Here is a 21,879-nt window from a genome sequence, read left to right on the forward strand (position 1 = left end):
AAGATAGTCCATTCGCTTTATGCACCAGTTTCACAAACCTTCTCAATGAGGTCACAGATTATTGCATTGTTGAAGTAGTCTATGTGCTCCCATTGAATACCCTGGAAGGAAAGATGAAATTAATGCACAGTCTACTCCTAAAAACTTTGCCCATTGATTTAAACAGAAGTATTGATACTCGTCGCTCAATAACTTTAAAAATGGTTGCGTCATGTAGTGGCTGTGATAGTGCCGTTCTCTCCGTCACCTTACTTACTTCACGAATGTATTCTTCCTGCTCCTGCTTGAGTGTAAGTACTATGAAGAGCTGGTGAAGTTTCTCGTTGCAATAGTTTATAACAAATTGCTCAAAGTTGTTACTCTACAGAAGAAAGAAAAACGAATAAGTAGAATCCTTTCAAGGGCAACACAGCATCTGGACGGAGCTGGTTACACAGCATCTCACCTCTAATACTTCAAAGCCATATATGTCTACAACACCTAGGCATCTTCTTTTCCCCATTCGTTTTGCCTGTGCATAAAGTGAAATTTATTATTTTTTGTGCGCATTTTGTGGATGGGGCTACATAATGTTCAACTGATATCATGTACACAGGTTTAAAATAGAAACAGTACCACGTTTCCGGACACAACTCACCCTAATACTGTCATTTATTCGACTCACTAACCAAGTGAATAAACGACTGTACAGAGACTTGCATAAGGCATCCCTGGAATAAGTGGCCTGGAATCAAGCGAACATATCACCATTAGTTCAAGCAGCAGCTTCAGGGTACCTGTAGCAGATTACAGCCACGCAATATTCCACACATATCGAAAAGCTTATCGATCCGAAGGAGTCCTCCTTCGGTGTCACCATGTAAACTGATGCCAAATCGGAAGGTTAAGTTGTACTTTATTATCCCTCAGCTACACGGGCTTCTGGCGTGAGTTTTGCTTTTAGCTTCCCTTATTGTCATTCCTTTTTCTGTAATGAATGTAATGAATGAAATTCTGGTCGGCTTGGAGAGTCGACGGGCATGTGCGTTTCTTTATCATCCGAAATACTTAGCGTTTAATAATGCATCAATGCTTTGCAAGGTCCTATATCCAGTGACTTCATACTTTTCCTACAAACACATTTCGTGCACCGCAAGGGTACGCAGCGACGCAGTTCTACGAAATTACGTGGAGGGGCTAAGTTCATCAGATATAAAAGACCCGTAGCAGCACATACTATCTGTTATCAGATCTAATTTCTAAAGAAGGGGTGGCAACACAGTGACAGATCTAAGGAACATTCTCTACAGAACGTACGATAGTCAGCACGGAACAAGTACGGAAAAATCTCTCTCACTCAAAAAAATAAACTCTTTGGCGCACTGCCAAACGCGTACAAAATGCGGTAGCATTGTCTCACACACGGAGGGCGGTCCCCGCGCTGCGACCAGAGGCGTGGGGGGGGGGGGGGGGGACTGAAATCGTACCCTTCGTAGTGAATTTGGCAGAGGGGAACGAGGGGAAAGTCCTCCTCGCCCACGTAAAGTACACATAGAGCCGCAATATTTCTTTTCCGAATTCCTAAATATTTTTTTATGGCTACGCCCCTGGCTGAGACGGTACATGATTTGCGTGCGGAGCAATGGCAAACCGGAACATAGGTTGCCACGGGCCTCGTGCAGAAGCACGGGTTTTGACTGTAAACGCGTTCACTTGCTGTTAAGGTCACTGTACTCATCGGTGTGTACTTCGGAACATCCGGCCGGCGTAAACCGCTTCCTGGCATTATCGGCCTCGCGCCGCTTACGTTCCTCATTTTTGGCCATCGTGTCTGCTTCTCCCGCAGCAATGGCGGCACATCAGCACACTCGATACCTTCGCGAATGCTCCGCGGCATCCTTGTTGCCCGACGACGTGGACGACATCCCGAAGGACGCGCTGTGCAGACACTGAACGACAAGCGAGATGGCCGAGGGGATAAAAGCGTCTGCTCGTTCCTGGTAGCACGGCCCTTTGATACTCGATAGCACTCGATACCACGGTCCTTAGATGGAAGGACCGTGGGGGTAGCCAGGGTCGTGCCACGGTCCTTCTATTAGGAGTATCGAAGGGCCGTGATCGTGCTTATGACTGGGAGGTGGTGGGTTCGAATCCTACCACTGGCTGCGCTGGCTGAGGCTTTCCCTGGGATTTCCGGCAGACTTGCCAGACGAATGTCGGCACAGTTCCCGCTGATATCGGCCCAGGACGCACATCAGCCCCTGTCCTCCACTCCTTCCTGCTGCCTTCTCTTCATCTCTCCACGTCTGTACGCCGCTCATAACACGGAATCAAAAAGAAGCCCACATAGGGAGTTTTAGCTGAGTTAAGGCGGAGATTTGGGCAAGTTGGTACATAACTACGTAAAAACAGGAGTTTTAGCACATCGGAAGCCGTCCGCGAAAAATATACGATAAAGGAACCTGTCAAGCCAAAGTAGAGCAACCTGATGTCAGCCACTTATGTTTTCGGAACCATAATAAATCTCCAAACGAGGGGAGCGTGCGCATCGCGAGAGTGAGAGGACCCATCTCCGTCTCCAACCAGCTTGACGCGACGCGGCTGCGCCGAGGCTAGTCCCGTCTCTACAGGGTGGTCAGAGGGCAACTCCCTGAGCCGGCCTGAAGGAGCGTCAAAAAGACACCTTTCGTGCGGAACAACATAAAGAGAGAAAGGAAATCAAGAATACAGGGGAGCGCAAATTCCCTACTTGTTCCCTCGGAGGCGAAAAGTAGACTCCGGCCCTGGCCGAGGCCTCAAAATTCCGTTAAAGAAATGCTATCGTATTTCAAAACCCACGTCAGTGCACTTACTTCCGTGGCTGAAAGGTCTGTGACGACGACTTCGTGCCTGGCATCGATCACTCTCTGGGTCAAGGCAACGTGTAGCGATGCAAATTTTGTGCCGAGCAATTCGCAGATATCATAAATCTCTGTAACGAACCACAGCAATCTATATTAGTGGTAGCCAGCAGTGAACGACATATATACGGTTACAGTACGGATACAGTACGCCTGTCGCGTAAAGAACGGGCACAGTCGGATAATTTGCATATAGGGTGCATAAGGGTCAACTGAGAATAAAAATACAACTGTATTTTCCTTTGCAATGCACGCCCGACGTGGAAAGAACGTACACTGTCGAAGAATTAAAATGCATATAATAAAAATGCAACTGTGAAGGTCGTCTGCTTTGCTATGTTAGCGTGGCTTGCAAAGAACAGACACTGACGAAGAATTTTGAAAGGGCATGTCATTGCCCACACTACCAACCTTCCCGAACCCCATTCTCCAGATCTCTTGATCAGCTGGACTCTCGCCCCCTCTCTCTCTCTCTCAAAACTGCTTGGTTACTGCCCAAATCGAGCCCACCAACGCTCTAGTAGTAGTTACTGGACACAGACTTCCGCAACGCTACAAGGCTTCTGGACACGTTTAATTAGCAATTAGAGCTAATTGGGACCCCCCACATTAATCAGGACAGTCCAGGGAGTCATTACACTAATTGGGGAGCATCTAACTCGTGTCCAGACCACCCTGTGCGTTGCCGACAACCTGTGTCTATAAAAAATAAAAAATATGTAGAAAATAAAATAAAAAGATAGAATTAGAGTGGAGAGAAACAATTTATTCGAAAATCAACGATGCTGCGGCGAAGAAGCCGCTCCGCAACACCCGAGTGACCAGCGCCCGCCATGTTGGTAGTTGGCGATGGGCAGTTGCAGAGATCGATGACAGGTGACCAAGTAGTTGCAAGGCATCACACCAGATGGCGCCACCATCATAGCTCTATGCGAGAAAGAGAACAGCAAGATACTAGCGACAGGTAAAAATGGCAGCACTGCTAAACAAGTCTACACATGCGAGAGAAAAGGTTTAACACACAGTACCCACAGAAAAGAGTACACATCGCGGAAAAGGCAATCGACTAGGCCTAACCACAGCGTCACTACACTATGCAGCTAACACAAGGCGGGAACCGCTAAACGTGCGTCAACACGGAGAAAAGGCTTGCTCTCCACTAAACAAGTCTAAACATGCGAGAAAAGGCTTAACACGAGCGCGGTCAAACATTGACAAATCACTCGTTGGTCACCGCTAAACACGGGGGGGGGGGCACGGCGAACATGCGAGAAAAGGAGCACGACAAATCACTCACCTTTTCCCTCGCAGCGACTGCTCATCAGCCAGGCAGAAACTGAGCGGGCGCGGGGACGGCGGATCAACCGAGCACACGTCTGCTCTGCGCGACAGCCAGCCAGAAACTGAGCGAGCGCAGGGACTGCGGAGCAACCGAGCACACGTCTGCTCTCCGCGACAGCCAGCGAGCAACTGACTGAGGCGACACGCTGCGGCAGCTACGCATACGCGCGCTCCTAGCGCCCTCTGCTGCGCCCGACCGCGGATGCGCGCGCGCTCCTACCGCCACCTGCGCCGACCACCTGCGAGAGGCTAAGAGAGAGGAGCATTCCTGCGCCCTCTTCTTGCGTTACTCATTGGTCGTGACGTCATCCCATTGTCTCAGGGCTAACCTGCTTTTTTTTTTTCACACAGTCAACACAACTGGACAAGGTCAATCTGCAATGAAGCCATGGCATGACGTCATCATGCACCTGCGTGGCTCAAGGACGCGTGCGCTCTAGGCAGGGGACCTATTATTTATTGAATCACTATCCCAAGATCATTTCCTTTATTCTTCTATAACAATTGAATAGGAAACTATTGCAGAAGAGCACCATCATGAAAGCTGATCGTAGGGATTCCAAAGTCTTACTAAATGAGACTTGCAAAAGAACAAAATATCCTAACACGTAACTCCATCAACGGCTAATAAGAGGACTAGGCACTCAACAAATCAACACAGAGTATGGGTAACAAGGAGCGCAGAACGATGCGTCTGCTCCATCCGACAGCCAGGCACGGAACTGAGTCGTAATGCTTTTTCTCCTCTATAAAGTCATGCATCTATCCCTCTTGCGGTTGATTTCTGAACTAATTTAATCGCGAAATTATTAAGAATAGCACTATCCCCATTCAGGGCAGCACTATCGTCAAGACAACAATGTTCCTTGTCAAAAAAGAAAAAATACAAAGCGTCAACAAAGGAAAGCATGCATATCGGGGCATGCCAGAACACGTCAGGACAAATTGCACGACTGCTGGGCAACAGAGGAAAACAAACACTTGAACAGAGTGAAAAGACACTCACTATCATCGGACACGTACACTACATTCCCACATTGTAAATCCACTCGTCACAACATCCACCTGCATCGTTGAACACCATTCACCAGTGACGAACCACACATCCGCATCCCATCAGAGGCAGACAGAACCCCAGCGAAACTAAGCTCTTCCACTGACGGCCAACGCTATTGCTAGGAGCAGAATTAACGTGTCCAGACCCGCCAGTGTCCAAGAGAGAAGTGAATCCTTGCGCCCCCTGCAGGCCGTTCTCATTGGTCGTGACGTCACCCTATTATCTCATGGCTACACTGTTTTTTTCCACTAATGCTCCTCTAGACAAGGTCAACCTGAAACAATAGTGTTGCGGTATGACGTCATCATGCAGGTGCATGGCTCAAGGACGCTTACGCTCTAGACCGGGGACCTGTTATTTATTGAATCACTATCCCTAGATTATTTCCTTTATTCTACTATAATGATTGCATAGGGAACTATTGCAGAAAAACACCATAGATAAGAGATTGTAGCATTTCATTCCCAAAGTCTTGCTGTACAGGAAAAAACAAAATAGTGGTTCAGCAAGACATGTCCACCCCAGCCGAGAGCCATGCAGCTAGCTGAATAATGACGCTTTGTTCCTCCTGAATAAAGTCACACACCTGTCCCCCTCGCGGTTACTCTCTGAACTAAATGAATCGCAAAATTATTAAGAATAGCTCTACTCCCATTCAAGGCAACACTATCGTCATCGTCAAGAATATTCCTTGTACAAAAAGAAAAAAACTACATGTAGAAGGAAAGCATGTCAGAACAGGTCAGAGCATGTCAGCGCATGTTTGTCAGACAACAAGGGGGGGGGGAAGCGAAAAGAAACAAAGAAGAAAACCAGCATCAAACCATTTCTAAGCACACGCACTCCTCTTATTCAAAGACAGTGTTCATCATAAATCCGTCCAGGACAATACACACCATTTTTCTATTGCTACACTTTTTTCCAGTAACGGTCAATGCATTGCTACAGACTGCGTGACGTCATCACATCCTGTCTGAAGAAGACAGCGGCAAAGACAAAGACCCCTATTATTTATTGAATCGCTAAGATTATTTCCTTTGTCCTACTCTTAATGACATTCATTCTTTCATTAAAATTCAACAAAAAAGGCCGTGCATATTAACGATTTTCACCCCAAAGGCTCATCATGGTCATTAGAATTACAGTAAACTACCACTGCTCTTTAAAATAATAAGTGAGTCCACTCAACATCACCTCCAGGCTTATGTAATACATGACCCTTTCTATACTCATACATTCGTTGTCTGAGGCTACACCTGCGAGCAAAAAGGCGCGAAAGCCAGGGCAAAATTCCATTCACGCATTGCGAGCAAAAAAGCGCGAAAGCCGGGGAGCAAAGTTCCATTCGCGCACGCCAAAGCACAAGACAGAACACCTTTACGGGAACATGATGGCATTCCCACCATATTAATGATTTTCTACCTTGCATTGCAGTTTAGAAAAACTGCTACAAAACTCTAATTTTAGGAGCCCATTAAAATTCTACTTTCTATGGAAACTATAATTGCCCTATTACTTGGATCGCCATTAATGAAGCGCTCCAATTTTTTCCCTCTTCCCATTTCAGCCTTGTCATGCAGTGAAGCAGACTCACATCCAAAATAATTAATTTACACTGAGGGTGCCGTACTTCAGAAATTCCTATCCTGCGCTCAGATGCAAGCATTTCTTCACGGATACCTTTAACAGCTGACTTCCTCAACATACTGAGCACCTAACAACATCTAACAAACAATCATAGAAATCCTCTTCTCAGCTGTACCATGCGATTTTCTTCTGCGTAAAATCGGTGATTTGAGGAAGAGAGCAGCGAAAAATTGCGCGCACTTGTGCTTGACTTAAAAAACCTGAAGCATATGCTAATAAACTAAGAAAAAGACACTCATGTCTGGTATCTGATAGTGCCACATACACAGACGCATTGCCATTGCGTAAAGAAAGCACGTCGATGGAGAAGAGAAATGCAACTGCGAAGCTCGTCTGCTTTGGGATGTACGCCTGTCCTGTAAAGAATGGACACTGTCGAAGAATTTGGATAGAGGATGCGTGAGGGTTGATGGAGAACAAAAACAGAACTGTGAAGCTCGTCTGCTTTGCAATGTACGCCTGTCGTGGACGAACGGACACTGTCACAGAATTTGGATAGAGGATGCGTTGAAGGTCAATGGAGAATAAAAATGCAACTGCGAAGCTTGTCTGCTTTGCAATGTACGCCTGTCGTGTAAAGAATGGACACTGTCGAAGAATTTGGATAGAGGATGCGTGAGGGTCGATGGCGAATAAAAATGCAACTGCGAAGCTCATCTGCTTTGCAATGTACGCCTGTCGTGTAAAGAATGGACACTGTCGAAGAATTTGGATAGAGGATGCGTGAGGGTCGATGGCGAATAAAAATGCAACTGCGAAGCTCATCTGCTTTGCAATGTACGCCTGTCGTGTAAAGAATGGACACTGTCGAAGAATTTAGATAGAGGATGTGTGAGGGTCGATGGCGAATAAAAATGCAACTGCGAAGCTCGTCTGCTTTGCAATGTACGCCTGTCGTGTAAAGAATGGACACTGTCGAAAAATTTGGATAGAGGATGCGTGAGGGTCGATGGAGAACAAAAATGCAACTGCGAAGCTCGTCTGCTTTGGAATGTATGCCTGTCCTGCAAAGAATGGACACTGACGAAGAATTTGGATAGAGGATGCGAGAGGGTTGATGGAGAACAAAAACAGAACTGTGAAGCTCGTCTGCTTTGCAATGTACGCCTTTAGTGTAAAGAATGGACACTGTCGAAGAATTTGAATAGAGGATGCGTGAGGGTCGAGGGTGAATAAAAATGCAACTGCGAAGCTCGTCTGCTTTGCAATGTACGCCTGTAGTGTAAAGATTGGACACTATCGAAGAATTTGGATAGAGGATGCGTGAGGGTATATGGAGAATGAAAATGCAGCTGTATGCTCGTATGCTTTGCAATGTACGCCCGTCGTGGAAAGAACGGACACTGCCAATAAATTTGGATAGAATAGAGGATGCATGAGGGTCGCTGGAGAATAAAAACGCAGCTGAGCAGCTCGTATGCTTTGCAATGTATGCCTGTCGTGGAAAAAACGGACACTGACAATGAATTTGGATAGAGGATGCATGAGGGTCGATGGAGAATAAAAGTGCAGCTGAGAAGTTCGTATGCTTTGCAATGTACTCCTGTCGTGGAAAGAACGACCACTGCCAATGAATTTGGATAGAAGATGCATGAGGGTCGATGGAGAATACAAAAATGCACCTGCGAAGCTTGTCTTCTTTGCAATGTACGCCTCTCCTGGACAGGACGGACGCTGACGATTCGTATTGCAGTGGTAAAAACTGGCGTTCCTTGCATAACCCGATACCACTCAACATTCGCAACGAATAGTTAGATAACGTGCCGTTTAAAAGCGTGTCAAACTCACCATACTCGTTGATGAGTGAGCACCCTTCGGTATCGTCGATGTTTGCGTGTGGCTGGAATTGAAGGTTCCCGAGCTTTAGGACCGCGGCAACGATTTGTAAGGCAGAGTAGATTTCATCCGGGCTCATTCCCAAAGCTTCCATTGACCTCTGTGAAGAGTGGAACAAGATCAATGTCCGGCATTCGGACTGTTAAACGACACACATACTCCTGATCACGAGGCGTTGTCTATGGTGGTGTACGTAATCGTACGGTGTGATTTGGAAAACGCTCGCGATAAGGATGTGTGAACATCGTTGCGGTGACGCGATGCTACATCGAATAGATACACACCTTTCTATTTGATGCCATCAAACCATTAATATCACTGCAACAAGAGGGTACATATCTGCGCTATAGAAAGACAGAGCCGAGGCAAGCTCCATCTAGAGATGCCAGCATTCACTGGCTTTCTCGTGAATCACTTGAGTTACACATGTGCGCCCACATCTTATGATAGCTCACGATGACAAATTCGCATTCGCCTGCATCTGCAGATCCTCCTTTAGGGTGTGGGTATACAGATGTTTCTGGTAGATCCCTAACACCACGTCAAAAGTGTCTAGCATTTATTATCTGCGCAGGCGTGAATTCATTTTACCTCGTTAGGTAGAACAATAATGAGAAAAATCCTAAAAAAAGTATGGCTGGAGCCCGAGTAATTCGTCAAACTAATTATCTACGCTACAATGTAGTACCGGCACATTGTAATAAAAAAAGGGAGATGTGTAGAAGCACAGATCGCCTCGCGATCGCAACGTCAAACAATAACCTTAAAGAATTTTGCCAATGGAATGTTCTAATGTTCTTCCTAATGAAATGTCTACCGGATATTCGGCACAATTGTCATAGTTCTGCGAAACGCACACTACATATGCAGGAGCACAAACTAACGAAATCTGGCAATTCCTCATTATGTAGGCGCCTTGTTTAGCGTTCACATAAACGACCCTACAATTGTGTTCTTCCTTTTCTGACGCGAGGGTAGATATCCGTAACTCTTGCGTTGGTATTCCAAACAGAATATTTGTTATTGTTTTAGATATCTGGGATATCCGTACTGTATCACGCGCCATGGAAAACTAAAGTGTTTCCCATCAATTCCTCGCACTGTATAAGTCGTGTTATCCAAATGTCACGTCCCGTGTGGCTGACCTTTCCCCCCCCCTTTTTTTTTCTTTTGGTCTAATAACTATACCCCCCACCCCCCAAAATGTCACATGGATATGCAACTAGGACCATCGTCACATGCTCATCGCATGAAAACAAGAAACGGGGTAGAGCTAGTGAACATGGGACGTGCGCACGAGGAATTATGCACAGAGTGCATAAAAGGAGGATTATACCTCGAACTTTATTAAACGTGACGTTATGAGGACGCACAAAAAGGAAAGAGCACGCAGGAAGGTGGTTAAGACGTACCTTTGTTAGTGCAAAATTATGTTTGTCGTCTGTGCTCTCCGCTTGTGTGCTTCTTGTACTTTTTAGAATCGCGTAGTTTTCCGTGTTCCTCTGAAGTTTTAACGTTTCTGGAAGTAGTAATAGTTTTCCATTAATGTTTTCAGGCTTCGAAAACGCATCGCAAATGCTCTTTGTGAAAGCGTACAGAAAACGCTATGGGTTTCACTTTGCTTTGAATGCGCATAATCTCAGTGAACGATCACGATGCGTAAGGGTGAAAACACTTCGGCAATACGGAGCAGTAGGCGGAACTGAAGCTTTCAGTTATCCTGGTTCGCCTCGAAAAGGGAAATATGGATAATTTTGGAGCTCTTCGGTTACGCAAGGAAGGGACTTTACTGTTTATTACACGAGCTCGGAAACAAGACCAGGTCACAGGCTCGTAGAGGAATAGGTACCACGGTTTAATTTCAGCAGTTACGCCAGTGCGATACGTGTGTGCCGCGATACGATCACCCTGAATACCAGACCGTATGATTCAACTAGTTCCTTCGTGGTTTTAGTAAACAGTCGATAATGTGGTCTTAGAAATACCGTATGTACCGCAGCCGATCAATGGATGAGATCCTAAATCACACGGCGCTGCCAGTGCTTCCGGTAGGTACGCTTCCTTCACGTTCACATTCTGAAATGTCTAAACACTATGAGAAGAGTACAGACAGCGCTTCCGGTGCACATTACTCATGCAACAACCACTACAAGTAGACTCTTCTTAAAGTGCCACACCGGACTCGGAAAATATCGTTTATATTATTTAGTCCATGAAAAGAAGGCGCCTCAAGGATTCTATACGCGAATCAATTCTGTTTACGAACGCTGTGCATTTCTGTCAATTTTTGAAGATCTGCTGAGCGTCCACAAGTTTCGATGACGCGGGGAACGGGTAATGTAAACATCAGCCCACAAATTGCAATGATGTCATGTTCTGGAGAGGGCGCTCGTCTCCTAGCAACGACGCCGGCGTACGGGGGGGGTCACGTGGTGGAGAAGTCACGTGGTGCATATCGAAAGAGGGGAAAATGGGAGAGATGTCTTCTCCCTCCTTGTGTTTTCTCGACGGTCTGAGCGGTCGGAGGATATGTCACGTAGGGCTCTGCTAACGGAGTGCAAAAAGTGAGCCCCCCAGAAGAAGCGAAGGGCAACAACGTTGCGATATGAGAGCCGGGCGCTTCGTCAGAGCCTAACATGACGTCACAATTCTCCAAAATAAAAATTAATTTTCTCCAGGTTTTGCGTCACATAGAGCCAAAATATTTTTCAGGAATGTAAAGTGAGACAAGAAGATTTCAGTAACATAACCTTGGTAGGATTCTGAAGACACGAGATTTAGTCCGTAGTGGCACTTTAAACTCCTGGACAACATGGAGAACCATTAAGAAGGTTCTTCAGGTAGCTCCCGATATTGTAATGGTGTCTTTGACAGGTCGTCCCGATACTCCGAGCTGGAGCGGGTCAGAGCGCATCTCATTCCAGCTCTGAGCCAGAGGAATCGTGCAAAAGCCGAAAGCGGTAGGTTTGAGCAGAGCAGTGAAGAGGGAATTAACTCACGTGACTTCCGGTGTTTCTCTCGAAGGCAAAACGACGACTAGGCAAAACGCAGAACATGGCAGGCATAGCGGAACAAAAATACTGCTCAGCGGAAGCTGGCGCAGTCACGTGACCGGTACCCAACCAGATTTCGCAACCGCTCCGACGGCGTTGGTGAGAGCAGAGCCGTTTATAGGGAGCGTTTGGCCATTAGGAGGATCAAGCGCGTCAAGCGACGTCTTCTTCTTCTTCTTAGGGGGTGAGTGAGGTCACGGCTAAGCCACCTCCCTTGCCATGCTCTATTGTTGTCCCGTTGTCAGCCGGTCGCCGACGCCATATTGATGCTGATCGCTGTTTACGATGCAAGGCGGCAAGACACGTGCGTACATTGTCCTTCGGAAGCCCCTCGTCCTTGAACTCTTTCAGTTTGGCAACAAAGAACCCCTTATCACAGGCGGCTGGGGGTCATAAGCCGGTTATTTCTGTAGGTTGCATTCCTTGCGACAACAAAGCTGACGGACAGCACCAATATGGCGCGCACCAGATGGCTGATAAGCGGATTCTGCTTGGATTCAGGCTTTTTGGGCGGCGCAACGACGACTGTGACGTCAAAATAGGCTCCACCCACGAGGCGGCAAAAGATCAAAGAATGGCCAAACTCTCCCTATAAATGGCTCTGGGTGAGAGCACTATAGTGCGCTCCGAGTTGGAGGAAAGAGCTCCAAATAAACCAGTCGAATGCAGTGAGTGTGCTCTGTTTCGACCAGTCGAAGATGAAACATCAGAGCGGTCGGAAGCAACCAGTCGAAGACACCATAAGTGATATGGAGCATTTAAAGTTTACATAGCTAAGTAGAAACGTCTCCCTAGCTTCCGTATGTGTCAAACAAGCTCCTATCCCTCCATATGTACAGTGCACAAGTCATAAGCCACAATTTCACAAGCATCTGTGCGGTGATGAGGGCAATCGGTCATAGCAATAAAAAGTTGAGGAAACCTGACAATTCAAAATTCTAATCAGATTAGTCTACTCTCAGCTCAAGATCTCTTAGCTTACGTTGCGTTCTTACTTAAGAAGTATATACATATATATGCAACAATACTTACTTAACAAGTATATGTCAGCACCACTTAGCAACTGATAGAATATGTGGAAGTTCCTCTCTCCTTGACAATGAGAAATGACTCTTGACTGAAAAGGGAAGGAAAAAAGTAAGTTGCGCAAACAATCCAACTCTGTCAGCGCGGAACTGCAATTCAAATGCAATGGTAAACATTCATAATATGAGCCAATATATATGTACATGCAATGTAAAGAATAAATGAAATGAAATGAAATATGAGGAGCCAACTTTCTCCATTTTTGTTTTATAATCAATCAATCAATTATAATAGGAGACGAACGTTGAGCTTCAGTGTCCCCTTTCTGACCCTAAAGGTGAAGGTTTGTCTGCTATTACAGCGACAAAATGAACAGAGTAAAATACGATACCCGCATACACATCGAAGTGTCAACGATTCCTACAGCTAAGCCACACAGTGAGCTGAAGCCCTGAAATGTTGTCGGAACTGCGACCACGGTACGGCTTACCGATGACTGCGCAAGTTAATAATATGCATCTGGCGTTGTAATGTACTGTGTACTACATCATAATGCGGGGCCCTAAGATACTGAACACCACGATGCTGAACACCACGAAGCGTAGGCGGCGCGAAATGAAAAGACTGAGAGGCAACTCGTACTAATCTGACGTTTTGGGAACGCTTAGGCGGCAACCGCATACAGTGTACTTCTCGACCGAAATGTGCCAACGTTGCCTCAACCGAACCGCGCGCAACGTGAGCTGAGAGGAACCGAAGCTCTTCCAGCGGCGTGCAACGGATTCTTGAGGCTGAGGTTGGCACATAGACATATCGAGCTCGGCCTTGTGTAATCAATCATTGTAATTAAAAGCGCGAAAAGCACGATGAAAGACGACACACACACGGAACGCACTGTCAACAAAGGTTTATGCGCTCAGACACAGATGGTTTAAAAGCCCGCAAGAACTCCGTTTCCTTGTTGGCAGGGCAAATTGACGGATTGCTAACACAGCCCTCCGGTAAATATAAATACTTTTCTTAAACGCCAAAGCACGCTCCGCGACATCTGTCCAGAGTAAATGCTTCGTAAAACGCCTCATTGTACTCCTCCATCCTTACGTTCAATAATCTTCTTCTTAACTTCAGATGGTGATCGCCAACGCCGGAGAAATACATATCGATGTGCTCCTCCGAAGAGAAACCATCTGACACTATTTACGGTTGCTCGCTCACCACCGGCACTACCCTCTGGTTCAAAAGCTACGTAGGAGGAAGAACAGTAAACTCTCTCAATGTGTTGAAGCAGCATCTGGCAACATCACTGTCTTTACTGTGGCCCCGACCGCCCCTTCAGTGGCACCATGGACACTGCCGAGCCCATCCCTCTCGACACACATCCCTGGCCTCTTGGGGCCGAAGAGCCAGATCCCCGTTCCGGTTCTCAAGCAATCTACTTTGGAAATGATGGATACAAAGTACAGAGGCCGCACGGCTGTGTTCACAGATGGTTCGTCTACGTCGGATGGCACCTTCTCTGCCTTTGTCATACCGGACAAGTCAATATCATGTGGGTTTCGCCTGTCACATCGCACTTTGTCGACCTCTGAGGAACTGTATGTCATCTTCCTATTTCTAAAGTCTGTCTTGAACTACCCTCCTCGCTCCTGGGTGATATACACTAACTCAAAATCAAAATCAGCCCAATGTGTAGGAAGCATGGGCACCCGCGGCTCTTTGGCCCCAGTGGTAGTGAGTATCCTGACGATGTCTGCGTTGTTGTTACCCTTGGCCCGCCAGCAATGCCATGACATCACTCAATGCTCACTCCTCCGTGCAGTGGACCCATCATTATCATTTAGGATGCCATGTGCCTCGCAGCTTTACGACACTCCTGCGGCGTCTACGACTCAACGTCGCCTTCACCCCTGTGTTCCGGGTTAAGCTGGGTTACAGTAACACAGTGTAGTATTGAGTTATCGCACCTCCTCGCGCCTATTCCGACCAGTGGATTGGTTGACGTGGCCCAGCCGGAGAGAATTTGTTGCGGTAAGTCGATACGATACGCTTTTGTCGCATTCATGTAAACGCAGCTACATGCCTACGCCGTTCGTTCAAAGTCACCGGAAGTTGATTTCAGCTTAATTTCCCTTTTTACGAATAAGCAGCACTTTTACTACAACGTGAGAACCAACTATGCTATAACTAACCTACTTGTCAATCAATCAATCAACCTACTTGTCATCAAATAAATACCACTCGCATTCAATTCTCTTTGTCTTCCAATATCATCGTCATCATGTATCTCTCTCTCTCTTTGTCTTCAGGTTTGTTTCTCATCCTCTCCCTGCTTCTGGACAAACTGTGTGTACTAATACCACAAACGCACTGTCCGGCATGATGTAGATCTGCGCCCAATTGTGATCACTGCAACCGTATTTGAGAGTTGTCGGGATCCCATGCCGTCCGCACTTGACGTCGGGGATCCAGGTTTTCACTTGTCGTCACCTGCCGGAAGCTGATCGCGTGAGCTACGAAGCGGCTAATCAAACGGAAATATTGCGTTCAGAGGCTCACAGACGAAAGTTTTATGTTTCGCACTAATAAACTTCGGCAAGTAAGTTTCCAAAACGCTTATATAAGGGCCGTTATTTCAGCGTGTGTCCAGCAGACTTTCTTCGAGTGCTCCGCCTATTTCACCAGATAAGGCCGAGGAAGGAAACCAGAGGAAAAGCGAATCGGGCGCATTGCGCCTGCACAAACCCTACCCAAGATGTGGAATCCTGCTCGTGAACGGGGGAGAGATGTCCGCGTTGTTTATCTTGGCTACTCAGACTCAAGTTGTCCCCATGCGAGAAAGATCGCAGCCTGATCACGACTGCGCAATTGAGAAGTTAAGCGAGTATCTCTCAAGCCCGGATACGCCACTGGACAAGAGGTGCGTACGGCTGCCGCAACCGAGCAGGATCTTGTTCAATGAAGATAAAATGTGGATACACCCGCACTTTAGATTAGAATAGCGTGCTAAAAACCCGGCTCAGAGCCGCGGGCACAGCCGCAAGGCTACCCCTCTTTATCGTCGTCACTGCTTCACCTTGCAATAGTTATTTGCATGCGAGGAGCTCTAGGAGAGAAAGGAGAATACAGCAGGTAGTGATCTTCGGTACGTACCTTTTCCAAAAGATCTGTGAGAAAGGCAGAAAGACAGAAGTGGCAGTGTTAGATATACCACTAGGAATGATCAGTGATAAATAGCTTACAATTTGTGACGTTACCGCCAATGGGGTCTCCCTTGAAATCGAACTCGATGTCCATGCATTTGCCCTTACGTGGAAGAAATGGGTCGTAAGTATTGAGTGATTCATGTTGCCGATATTTATTAAATACAAAAGAGACTTACAAATCTAGACGAATTGTCATTCCGATGTGTCTTAGCATTGCCAAAAGCTGCATCGAAGACAGAGAGGACTATTACAAAACAATATTGTACAGACAAGTAGTAGAACAAAACTAAGAACCAGGAAGAAACGCAATTTCGAGACTCCGCTACAGTTGCCGCTCCTACGGAAGGCACATCATGAGAAGGCCCACATTTTCACCACTGCCAATGCAGAGCTTTTTCAAGACCGTAGACCCCCAAGGGCGGCCTTATGACCATGCTGCTTACCTAGAAATAAGTTAACAGGTCTCCTTCCCGTCTTTCCCACTTCCCTCTCTCCCCGATCAACGTGCCGCCAGGCTAGGCAAGCGGACCGCTCGTCTACCCAACGTACCCCCCCCCCCCCCGCCCAAATGCATCCCACAGGTCTCCAGGCACGCACCCTGGTTCAGCCAACAAAAAATTCTCTTAGGCTTCATTCTTTCACACTTTCTTAAGCAGAGGAACTTGAGCGACGTGCATGTAGGTACATTAGACGACATCAAAACAAATAGACAAAAGCAACTTCAGTAATATGTACTGATTCCGACACACTTGTCTGAAAATTCGAGTCGCTCCCAGAGTATCTCATACCGGTTGCGATGCCCACAAAAAAAGTGCGCTCGGATGGGATGCCGGTATGTGCTGTACACAGGCGCATCGGCATAAACGAAGAATATCGTCGTTGACAGCGTGCTCAAGGCTGCCAGTCTTTCCTCGTAATCCCGGTTCACTACGAACTGACGAGATATAATGAGAAACAAAGTGGAAAAATTCATCGAAAAACTCAAGGCGTTGAGCGAAAAAAGTTGGCAGAACATTGCTTCTCATAAAAACATTATATTCGAATTGAAGGATATTTGCGCCATCTTGTTCATGGAGTTTGGTAACGAGGCTTTGGCAGTTTCGGGGGAACGCCGTAAACTGTCTTCCAGGAACCCCGTTGCGCTTACATCTCAGTTTCGTCGCAAAGGTCATATGGCTGACCGTCTGGCAAAAATTTAGTGACCGTATGCACTTAAGGCCGTAACTGTTAAGGCCGTTAGTAGGCCGTTAGTAGGTCGTGACAGGGGTATATTAAAGCTTTTTGGTTATGTCATTTTCATTTCACGCTCTTGTCATTTCTTCGAGAGCGAATTCCAACTTTCAAGTCAAAGTATATTGAAAGCAACGAGTCACTTTAAAGAGTATCTGGTACTCTATGTTAAATACGTTTCAAGATTGGGTATTTAGTACTCTACTCAGTTACTTTTTGACCGGTACTCAAAAACTGAACTCAAATACTCTTCGTAAGTATCTCGTACAAGCCTGCTGCCGACGTCCCGTTTCATTTACCTTTCCCCCGTTTTTTCCTTTCGTCTAATAAATATATCCCCCCCCCCCAAGCTGCAAACCATTCCGCGCAATTTAAAATTACCCCCGCATTTTCTTAGCAGTTCAACGATCGCTAACGCTTTACTCCTCGTTGCATCAGCAGGGAGACAGCTACTTTTTGCTGTTGACGCCTAATATTTGTTAGATTTTATAGCTTTGACGAGAAATAACAAGAAAAAAAACATCGAAATGCGAATAAATAGAGAAAAACTGCTTTCCTGCCAATTCACCGAGACAATATCTTATCACCTGTTGCCGTCTGCCGCTATGTTGTAAAAGAATAAGCTCTGCAGCACTTCAAAGACAAGGGCTCACCTTCAAGCACCGGCGTTGATTGCAGGAGGTGCTCTTTGATTGCATCGACTTCTGTTTCTTGCCCTGATACCGTCACCACGTACTGCAAAATCAGCTTGCTGGCTTCTGCAAGATAATTGCTGTACATTACTGATATAACTCCTGCAGTTACAACACAATTTAGCAGTCTCACCATGGGCACGTCCTGCACACGACGCTATGCGCCTGCGTAATGCATAACGACATGTGCGTGGTGTAACTAAAATAAACTATAGCTAAAGCAACAAGAGCTAGAAACAAAAACACAACATTCCCTCCCAATATAGTACTCGTTCATCCTGAGGAGTGATGTTGCACCATCGAAAAAAGAAATAACTCTGAAGCAAAAGAAAACAACCGCATTACATATATTACATGATTGATTACTACGACGAAATTTCACGCGATAGCGAGCTTCGCCTTAGAGAATGATGTTTTAGGGAGTGTGATGACATGTTACGTATTTGCGAAAATAGGTTTAGAGTGTAGTGTTTTCAGCGAAATATCTGTGGATCATCGGTGGTCTCGCAGTCACCTTCGTTTCTTCCGTCGGTGGGAAATACACGCGCAATTACCGGTTAGTGGGCCAGCAGACGTGATCATGATTCAATAATAATACTAATAGTCTTCGTTTACGTGACGAAGAAAAGCACAAGGCTGAGGAATGCCCTCCCTCAAGCCGGTGGGAACTACTGAACTGTTCTAGCAAACAGTTTGAAATTCTTCCCTTCAATCGCGACATCTTTGACGGCAATAACGTTACTTCAGCATGTCTTCAGTTGAGGAAGAATACGAGGGTGGTTCCATAAGTTTCCGGCCCGACCAACTTTTAATAGTCATAGAGACGAACCAAGTGCATCACTTTTCGACATAGTCACCCTTAACTTCGATGCACTTTTGACACCTTTCAACCAGCATTCTTATACCCTTGAAAAAATAGTCCGAAGTTTAGTTCGCAAAATGCTTGAAAACTGCCTCTTGGACCTCACTATCGTTTTGAAATCTCCGTCCTCTGAGATCCCTCTCCAAGTTTGAGAACAGGAAGTAGTCACTCGGTGCCAAGTCTGGACTGCAGGGCAGGTGGTGGATTTCTTCGAAGCCGCACTCCTTCAGTGCAGCCTTGGCAACAGAAGCCGTGTGGACAGGGGCATTGTCCTGGAGCAACCGGACACCTCGACTCAACCTGCCGCGCCTCTTTTCCTTGATGGCGTCTCGCAGTCGGTGCAGGAGTGAAGCATAATAAGTCGCATTCACTGTGGTGTTCCTCTCTTTGAAGTCGATGGGGAGGATCCCGTGACAATCCCAAAATATTGTTGCCATGATCTTCTTTGTGGATTGTATGACCTTGGCTTTTCTTGGGGGTATTTCTCCTGATTTGCGCCATTCCATCGACTCCTTTTTCGAAAGGGGATCATAGTAGAGCACCATAGTCTCATCCCCTGTGACAATTGACTTCAATATTTCTTCTTCGTTCTGACAGGGCTCCAAAAGCTCTTTGGCACAGACGACGCGCTGTTGCTTTTGGACTGACGAGAGAAGTCGTGGCACCCATCTCACTGACCTTTTTCATGTGAAGGCCCTCGCCGATTATGCGAAAAACGGTTGTTTTGGAAAGCCCCAGCCTTTCTGATATTTCCGTCATCTTCAGACGCCTGTCGCCCAGCACTTCCTCCTCGACAAGAGACAAATTTTCTTGTGTCACCACTTCCACTGGACGACCATCGCGTGGATCATTTTCAATGGACTCTCGACCCAGTCGAAATTGCTTAGCCCAGTCTTTTACTGTTGTGTACGACGGAGAGGCTTCCCTGCACACGTTGTCCAGTCGCGCCTTAATTTCTTTAGGCGAAAGTCTCTCTTTTGTCAAGAATTTTATCACAGCGCGGTACTCGATTTTTTCCATTTTAACTGAAGAGTGCATCCTGGCTGTTTGAAATGCCACTCTCCAACCGACAAAAGCATGGAGAGGGTTGAGGGTTGTGCTCCGGCCCTCCAACAGATGGCGCCACGCGTCCTTAATCGCATTTTCAAATTCGCGCGCATTTTCTACCTCGGGCCGGAGACTTATGGAACCACCAAATAGTTTACTGCGGCATAGTTTAAAGACTTCGCTCGAGAACGTCGTATCTGTAGCGGCATACTACCGGCAAGTCAACGAACAAAATGGACGTTTCAGCAAGGTTTGCAGATATATCTAACAACTGGTGAAACGGGAGAGTAAGAATGCCATGTCTGTGGTGTTCGAGTATACCTAAAACTGCTGCAGTTGCTGAATGGGAGAAGTCCACGAACACGTTTTAATGTGGTAGGAGTCGCAGCAAAACCGATCATAACACAAATATGGACGCTTGCATAGCTCCACACAACCCTCCCTTTCAAGCAATTTAATGAAAATGCATACACCGACGACAAGCGATCTACCAAACATCCACAATTCAGTCCGAGTTCGCTTTCCCGGAAGACGAAAGAAAAGCTGACATATTTTTCCTCCGTTAGAGATCATTGCTTCACGAAGATCCCTTTCTCTCTTATTGGGGGACGGCAAAATATGGCACTCATCCAAGTTCATGCCAGTCCAAAGTGAAACGAAGTCAGCTGTAAATGTCGAAGACTCAGGAAGGGCGAAGGAGCAGTCATTCGCAAGTAGAGCACTGTGAGAGCTATGAACGATCGTGCCACACGTTGAACTCTGTCGAGAAGCACCACCAGCTGCAGCGTCGTGTAAACAGAACGATCGTCCACTTCGTCGGGCCACACGGCAACGCGTTGCACCTATGCGCTATATGCAGATTTATAAAAACTGAAGTGACACCCAGAACATAATGATCAGTGTTGCAAATAAGCTTTTTGTCGTAGCCGTGGGTAACTTATTGGTTGATAAACCTTCTAGTAACCCCTATCATTCGCAGGCGGCTCACTGTCCACGTGGTGCAGTAATAGATGACTGGTGGCTCGCAGTCCGGGACTTCATCGCAATGGGGCAATCTCAATGTGGTACAATTCTTTCGCTACAGAGGAGCGGATCTTTGTCTCATACTCTTAACCTTCGCGTATACCGAAACAGCGTGATACGAATTATCGCTTTAGTCAAAGCGCCTACGCAGTCCCGGCCGAAATGCATACATTTCGAACCGGGTTATTCGAACTGTACTGACACCGCCTACTGCGAAGAGTGAGTCGACAGGAGCTTGTATGGCAAGCCTAGCTCACGTCTTCCTTTCTATTATTTTTTTTCTTTACTTCCGAGGGTGATTCCGAGCGTTTCCGAGGCTATTGTCCCCGTTCCTGTACGATTTATATCGAACAGTTGCTTATATCGATTTTTTCCCGGTCTCGTTAACTTTTGTTTCGCGAATTTTCTTGGTATTCTGAACACGCGAAAACGAAAAATGTCACATCCCCTTAGGAGTACGCTGCCTTGAAAAGTCGGCTCGTAGAGGTCGCGACTAAACTGGTCAGTCGGCACCACAACCGGCCATTATTAGTCGGCGACTGGACATTTCCACTGTCTACGTGGTGCAAATGCGAAGTGGACGAAGTTGGTGGTGGACTGGTGGTGCTTCTGAAAGAGCTCGTCGTTGTCGGCCTCACAGAGGTGGGAAACGTCACGACTAACGCTCTGTGGGAATGTGCGTCCTGAGCCGACTTCTAAGGGAACTGTGCCGACATATGTCTCACAGCGTCTAAGGAAAACCCATAAAAAAACTCTAGACAGCACAGCCGGCATCGGGATTCGAACCCGGGTACCTCCCAGTCTCGACGTGACATGGGCAGCACTATGTCTATCGCTTACAGCATGCAAGAGCTGAGGTTCTCAATTGGGCACGCGGAATCGTTGGTTTGGTGGAATCGCTACAGCTGCAGAATGTTTGGCCCATGATTTTTGTCTCCCTTTCCAATGTACAATAGTGTACGCTCCTCTCTGCACAATGTCGA

At 46.6% G+C, this 21,879-nt stretch overlaps 1 protein-coding gene across 1 annotated transcript in view; it reads right to left on the reverse strand.

The window, feature by feature from the left end:
• The window catches only part of LOC135385908 (unconventional myosin-Ia-like), a 138,065-nt gene that overhangs the window by 21,890 nt on the left and 94,296 nt on the right, over positions 1-21,879 (reverse strand). Inside the window, exons 6-17 of the mRNA XM_064615524.1 lie at positions 17,926-18,030; positions 16,219-16,265; positions 16,079-16,142; positions 15,990-16,003; positions 12,846-12,930; positions 10,173-10,279; positions 8,713-8,860; positions 2,832-2,950; positions 638-724; positions 446-511; positions 257-361; positions 39-101 (exon numbers count right to left, since the gene is read on the reverse strand). Coding sequence (XP_064471594.1) covers positions 39-101; positions 257-361; positions 446-511; positions 638-724; positions 2,832-2,950; positions 8,713-8,860; positions 10,173-10,279; positions 12,846-12,930; positions 15,990-16,003; positions 16,079-16,142; positions 16,219-16,265; positions 17,926-18,030 — 1,010 coding nt within the window. The remainder of the gene's footprint in view (positions 1-38; positions 102-256; positions 362-445; positions 512-637; positions 725-2,831; positions 2,951-8,712; positions 8,861-10,172; positions 10,280-12,845; positions 12,931-15,989; positions 16,004-16,078; positions 16,143-16,218; positions 16,266-17,925; positions 18,031-21,879) is intronic.

This window comes from Ornithodoros turicata, chromosome 2, assembly GCF_037126465.1.
Source record: "Ornithodoros turicata isolate Travis chromosome 2, ASM3712646v1, whole genome shotgun sequence".
In the NCBI taxonomy this organism is placed as follows: domain Eukaryota; kingdom Metazoa; phylum Arthropoda; class Arachnida; order Ixodida; family Argasidae; genus Ornithodoros; species Ornithodoros turicata.